The following is a 6905-nucleotide window of genomic DNA, read 5'->3' on the forward strand; positions in this document are numbered from 1 at the left end:
TTCTCCATTTCAGGTGAGATTGCAATGTCCGCCATTACGGTCTTATTTAAATTCTCTTTTACTGTTTAATGTATTTTCATATTTCTCTTTTTTTTTTAACGTTTTAATTGTTTTATCTGTTTTAATTTTTGTTTATCTTATAGGGATAAGGACTCCCTTACTCCCAGGTCTAATTATTTCTTTCCTTATTCCATTTCATTTCTCTTTTATTCTTTAAAACCAAACAAAAACGGCAGTTACTAAGAATTAAACAAAAAATATATATATTTTAAAATGATGAAAACGCAATGTTTTTCTCTTTTTCCAAAACTAGAAACCTCAACTTTAAAATTATTTTTGTTAAAGTAAAAAACTTTTAGAATTAAACATTTAAGACAGTAAGCAGCTGTGATATGACTGACTCTTTTGAGACCATTTTATTTCTAGTTCAAATTTTAGGCACAGCCAGGAACAAAACCAGGGAAAAATATTTTATTTCAAAAAATGGGAAAAACATGCAACGTGTTTTAGGCTTTCTCAGGGTAGTGAGTTACACCATTCCATTTTAGGAGGTGTCCATGGTCTGTACAGACTCCTCCAGCAGCTCCAGGTCAATTGGAGTTACAGCCTTGGTCAGGACACCCGTAGTTCCCTGTTTGTACTTGTAGTCGCCGGTTCTACAAAGAGATACATGGAATAAAGATTTCCAATTAAAAAAAACAAAAACCCCAGAGCTCATCGCTTCCATGTAACAAGTCTGTGCTGGCGCTCATTTAATACACGTTTCATTTTTATTAGCACAACATGCCACTTCATCTAAAGCACACTGCCATGCACATTAGTTAGGCGAAGTCACACTAAGCAGGCCCAGTGGACCCAAATCAGAAATGTGGTTAGTAGTCCACTCAGGTAAAGGTGACAGACTGTTAGGCTTGGACTACAAAAAATGCACTCTGTATACTCACAGCTGTAAGGCTTCAAGCTCAGTGACTCTTCAAGCAGAACAAGACAACAATTCAGCGTCTGATCATCAAATGCTGCTTGTCCACATGTCCAATTTAACACAAGTGTACAAGTGCAGCAGCTAAATATCTTGAATTCTCAGGTCTCATAGTGACTCACAGTCCCAAATGACAATTTATTAAAGGAACAGAACTTTCACTGTTCTTTACAATCCATTTGACTTGTGTTGGTCAGACATGAAGCAGCAGCATCTGCTCTTACAACTGGCTGCGTTTGAGTGCTCAACGCGAATTGTGTGACAACAACCTCAACTTTGAACTGAAAATCCCCCAAATATGAGACGTTTTAGTTCCCCAACACAAGAAACAACATGCCTCGAGTTTGCGTTCACCACGTAATCACAGTTAAGCACAGGGTATAAAATAAAATAATAATTCATTCGTTCATTTCAAAGGGATGGAGCCTTTCCAAATACCATCAGTCTATGACAATGTTAAAATGCAGATGGCAGCAATCACACATGCAGGACTAATGATTAATAACTCCAATAAGGTGACAAAAAACAAAACAAAAAGTGTCCTGGGTTTAAACAGTGACCAGAACTTGACAGCTGCCTCATAATGGATCCCCTCTGTGTGATGTCTGGGTGCAAGAACAGACATGGCTCTTTACAGAAGGACTGGCCACATTGATTGCAAACTCAAAACCAGCCAAGAGGTGATTAAAAAACTGATGCCAATGCAATGTAGGAAGAACACTGGCAACCACCAGCTCGACTCCTCAGCCTCTTAGTAGAGACACTTATGGTATCAATTTGGAAAAACTACATCACTGTGTTCTTAAGTTATCACATTGAGAAGATTTTCAGAAAACTTACTCTGACCTTGAGATCAAGGTCACAGATTCAAACTCGTCCAAGACTTTTGGCAGATGCACATAATCAATTTGAAGCGCCTACGTTATCACATTCACAAACTTAAGTGTCCACGCCGCCCACCTGCCTGGTGGGGTGAGGACAACACCCCATCAGTCTTTTACAGCCGAGGGGTAAAAATTTGTAGTGGCCTGTTAAGGAGTACGTTTAGCAGAAGAAAGTTGTGTGAAATTTTTTACAAGTTGTTCATTTAGATACTTGTAAGGCTGCTTTTAGGGTCACAGCTTACCCCCTTAGTATGAGGAAAATAAACTTTGTGTCACTTCCTTCAGGCTGAGCAGGAGTTGGGGAGACAGAATCTGTAGTTATATTTAAAAACCAGAATTCAGAATTAACTCATCTGTTTCTGGGACTGAAAACTCCCAGAAAAACATTTCCATCAGCTCTGGATTATCCAACTCACGTCATCATGGTAACAACCTCAGGAAGGGATGAAATTCAGATGCTAATTCAAAAGCTAAACTATCGTTGCTGAAGCATTATCGTTCTTACCTGACACCTTTCTTGTTGGCCTCATCATGTGGTCTGATGTAGTTCACTTTGTTCTTGGTGATGACACACAAGTCGATGTTGCTGCCAGAGCCCAAATCATTAAAGATGCCTGCAGCAATGGCATCACGCACAAGCTGCTTGGCTGCATCCTCCTTTGGAAACAAATTTTTTTTTTTAAATTAAAAATTACATCATCACATTTTTTTTTTTTTTTAATCTGCAGGTAGCATGTTGTGTCTATGTGAACTACTTGTCTGACCATGTCTTAACCTTTATTTTAGTATAATGGTCTGTAAAACATTGGGAAAGAGTTCAGTACTGTGTTTCCATTTGAAAGTGATTAACAAAATCTTCCTCCACTGTTATTTTTTTTTTATGTCACATGTGGTTACACGTGGTTTCATTTCTTTAAAATAGAATACGTGGCAAATCCTTCAGGTATTACACTCTTCTTTGGAACCTGCTCCCAGTTTGGGACATAATCTCTACTTTTAAGATTAAGCTTAGGCTGCTAACGTACTTGCATTTAAATGTCATTACTGCATGTTAGTTTCTGTTTTGTCCTTGACTTTGCACTTTTTTCACCCTCTTCCCTTTCAGTGACTGATGGCTGCTGGAACCTTCCCAAGCATGACTCTTCTGGTGGTTTCTTCACATTAAAAAGGGAGTTCTTTGTTCCCACTGTCACCAAGTGCACCTCATAGTCTTAATGTTGAGGTTTTCTCTCTAATACTGTAGGACCTTTAGTTTACAATATCAAGTACCTTGAGGTGAGTCCTGTTGTGAACTGGTGATATATAAATAGAATTAATTAAACTGAATAAAATACACAAGTGGCAGAATCACCTCCATGTCAGGCTTGTAACGGTCCTCAAACACTGCCATGGCAGCTAGGGACCCGGAACCTGTAGGGGGAAAAAAATGTACATTACTAAGGTGCCAACTGCCATAATTAACCGAGTCAGAAAACATGACAAACAGAACACATTACCACTATAACTCATCTCCAGTCACCTGACACGACTCTACATTAAACACCATTAATCATGACTAAGAATCAATTCTGTCTGCATGAACCAGGTCACAGACCTATATTCATTCTTTTAAATGTGTAGGATCAGACCCTCATATAATCCTACTTCAAATACACCAAATTATTCCTAAATGAGTGAAAACAACTTTCCCAGTGAAAAGGTGAACAAGCTGGGTTACAGAAAGAAATGTGAAACCGTTTTACCCAGACTGCAACACCTCCTGACAGAAATTTAAATTTGTGAATTATCATTTTTATTTCATTTATTTTTTGCAATTTATGTTTGTCCGTCTATTTTAGTAGAAACATTTGTGACATTTTACAGGAAAATACCAGGATATATACATTTAAGACTATCAAACTAAAAATATCAATGTTTGATGTTTGGTTCATGTTGCCACTGTTGGTTTTACACAAATCCAACGACACGTAAAGCTGGAGCTTATACATGAGAGGCATATAGCAGTGTGTGGCACTGACCCATAGTAACATAGGGCAACTTGTCAGTGGAGCCGTGAGGGTAGATGCTGTAAAGATGAGGGCCATTGCAGTCTACTCCACCCAGGACCAGGGCAGCACCAATGTAACCCTGGTACCTACAAACACAATCACATATACCATTTTCTTTTTTTATATAAACTTTTAACGAGAGCAGAAATATGCAATGTAATTTGTTCCTCACTTTCTTTAGGACTACTATTACATGATAATACTGAGTTACAGAGAAGGAAGCGTATACCTGAACAGCATCTGTTTGAGCATGCGGTTGGCGGTGGCAACACGTGGCAGCCTGCCTGTGGAGAGGGAGTGCAACTCCAGGTTGGAGGAGATAAGCTGAGTGGTCATCTCTGTGTCTGCAGCTGTTCCTGCCCCACAGCAGCTGGACAATAATGCAGTTGCACCAGAATCAATGAGACATTAATTTAAAAAACAAATAAATAGGGATATTTTCTCAAAGCTTTGTGTGTACGTATAAGTATAAAATCTAGATTTAAAAGAAAAAAACAAAAAAACACAAAGCTCAAAAACCTGTTACTTACTAAATGTTTGGGGATATGTAGTGGATCTTGGAGCAGTTCTTGTCTGCTACTATCATTCCCTCAGTGGCTCGTGTGTCAGCTCCAAGGACAACTCCATCCTTCACGAAAAAAAACACAACACAACATTCAAACTCTAAAGAGCCACTCTGAAACACTGCTGGCTTTAGTGCTATTCCGCAAAGGTAAATAATAATTTAATACTTTGTTTCTGAACCCAAGTATCTTATAGTACGAGTATACCAATTCTGCAGAAGACTAAATTCTGATTAACTGTTTAATTCTTTAACAGTCAACAGTTTTTCATTATTGTAATACTTTGTTTAAATCTACTGAAAGCAAACTTAAAAAAAAAGTACCCTATGTTTATATGCACTCAACAATAACCCTGTCAGTGCGCCCCAGGGCAGCTGTGGCTACAATGTAGCTTGCCATCACCAGTGTGTGAATGTGTGTGTGAATGGGTGAATGACTGAATGTAGTGTAAAGCGCTTTGGGGTCCATGGACTAAATAAAGCGCTATACAAATACAGGCCATTTACAACACACTCGCTCCTAACTGACCAATGTGCAGCAGCCTGGTTTTGGTAGCTCACCTTAAAGACAACACCGCAGATTGTGGTTCCTGTTTTTCGAGCAGCAGGGACGCTGCAACCCACTTTGCTAGCTTCAATTTCCAAAACTGCATTTCTGTGAAGAAAAATATTACTGGTGCTGTAAATCAGACACAACCTAACACGACTGCACAGCTACACAAACACAATTGTGTTCATATGTCATCTATTGAACATTTTTTACTTTCTACTGAAGCAGCCTTGCATCACAGTCAAAAGTTCAAAATATTCTTTACTTACATTGCCAATAAACAAATAATACAAACTTAAAAAAGCTTTGGTTTAGAATAGCACTCACAATGACAATAACAGAGCTCAGTTTTGTTTTTTGTTTCACATGTTTTTGAATTTCCAGAGCAAGATGGCTAGTTTTAATACATTTTCTTTAATGAGTCGCCTTTATCAGGGGAACGACGTTTAAAGAGCACATAGGTTTTAGAATATTAGTTCAGTTAGTTTTGCATTTCTATTTTATGTCACTTAGACAAAATGTTTTTCATATTTATATTATAACACAACAATTTATATCATAACACGTTATAATATAAGGGTATATTATGTAACTATTATAACATAACCATGTTATAACTTGTTACAGTCCACTTTTCATGTCAATAACTGAATTGGGGGTCCGCTTCGTGTTTTTATCGTTTTAAATATTTTTTCTTTAGCTCATTTTGAATATTTATTTTAAATTCAGTTGCGTTTTAATTTGTTTATAGAGTACAAGATCCTGACTGCGAGTCGCTGGAAGCGGGTGAAGGAAGGGACTGCCGAATGTTGACTGGTTGACAAGTGTGCCGGAATAGAGCATAGTGATCGCGGAGTTGATCGTGAATGAGAAAACCCCGAAAAAAACGTCAAAGATAAAAAAAAAAAGAAGAAGAAAAGAATGAAAAGGACAGAGTGTGAACACTTTTTAACACTCAGTTCCACTTCAGCTCTTTATATGTTACGACCCAACAAGAGCGGACAGACACTGTCTATGCACACTTCATATTTAATTTAGCCAATTTTGCAATATGGTTTCAGTTAATCTTCATACTATTTCAGACGTCTCGTTTTTAATTTGGATGTGAGTTCATGTTTTTTTCACAACTAGCTAACCATAATCCCCTGATTGGCTAGGCTAGGCGGGGGGTTCGGGTTTCTAAATAAAAACTGCCAGGACCTGTTTTATTTTACCTAACGAAGTTCAGACTCTTTTTTTTTTTAACGAAATGACTTCACTGCAACATATATAAAAACACACGCAAAAACCACTATGAACAGCAAAGCCTGTCGTGGTTTTAAACATGAGCGGCATGTGAATCGTTAATACTAACATGGGGAAAAAGCCTGAGTCACTGTGTGGAAGCAGAGTTAGCATCACTGGGAAAGCCAAACGAAAAGGCGACAAACCTAAGCGGCGTCCACATTTAAACAGTGGCATCTAATAAACTCAATGATGTACTTCCTCTGCTCTAATTTTCATTCGCGGAAAAACGCTCACCTTTTACAGTTGTCGAAACTGAAACCCCCGAAAGCTGGCCGGACTGCTGTCAGAGTCGCCATCTTAGTGAATGAATGCTGTATTTCCGGGAAGTAAAGGAAGTTGGTCTATATGTTATGGGGACCATATTGCGGTATGGCAAGCCAGAAGAGCCAAACATCGGCACCGAGTGGCGTTTTGAATGCCCCCACTTGAGTGGCAAAAAAACAAAAACGTACCACTGCTCAAATTATCTCAAGTCCTAAAAGCAAAAAGGCAAACTTAAGTTTCACATTCTTCTTTTATTAGAAATAATCGGATTATTATGATTTGTGTGGCATCAAATTTGACGCAGAACAGCTGATTGTTCTGTAAATAGTTT

At 38.2% G+C, this 6905-nt stretch overlaps 1 protein-coding gene across 2 annotated transcripts; it reads right to left on the reverse strand.

Moving 5' to 3' along the window:
* Positions 1-388: 388 nt before the first annotated feature.
* On the reverse strand, positions 389-6648 carry psmb7 (proteasome 20S subunit beta 7). Of its 2 annotated transcripts, XM_005751294.2 has the most exons (9): positions 6545-6648; positions 5035-5128; positions 4442-4539; positions 4141-4281; positions 3882-3997; positions 3215-3273; positions 2369-2520; positions 945-971; positions 389-656 (listed from the first exon to the last, which is right to left on the reverse strand). In XM_005751294.2, the coding sequence occupies exons 1-9, from the start codon at positions 6604-6606 to the stop codon at positions 545-547; spliced, it is 861 nt and encodes a 286-aa protein (XP_005751351.1). In that variant the 5' UTR covers positions 6607-6648; the 3' UTR covers positions 389-544. The 2 variants fall into 2 exon arrangements, with proteins under 2 accessions (XP_005751351.1, XP_005751352.1); XM_005751295.2 differs by lacking the exon at positions 945-971 and having other exon boundaries at positions 6545-6647.
* Between the last annotated feature and the right edge of the window lie 257 nt (positions 6649-6905).

The sequence above is a fragment of the Pundamilia nyererei genome, unplaced genomic scaffold (genome assembly GCF_000239375.1).
Source record: "Pundamilia nyererei isolate P.nyererei 1_Seehausen unplaced genomic scaffold, PunNye1.0 scaffold00306, whole genome shotgun sequence".
Taxonomy (NCBI): domain Eukaryota; kingdom Metazoa; phylum Chordata; class Actinopteri; order Cichliformes; family Cichlidae; genus Pundamilia; species Pundamilia nyererei.

Coding starts and splice junctions, on each gene's coding strand:
- psmb7 (XM_005751294.2), bottom strand. CDS start 6,606: ATGGCGACTCTGACAGCAGTCCGGCCAGCTTTCGGGGGTTTCAGTTTC. Junction 4,282..4,441: donor TACATATCCCCAAACATTTA/GTAAGTAACAGG, acceptor ATTATTGTCCAG/CTGCTGTGGGGCAGGAACAG. Junction 657..944: donor GAGCTTGAAGCCTTACAGCT/GTGAGTATACAG, acceptor ATCTCTTTGTAG/AACCGGCGACTACAAGTACA.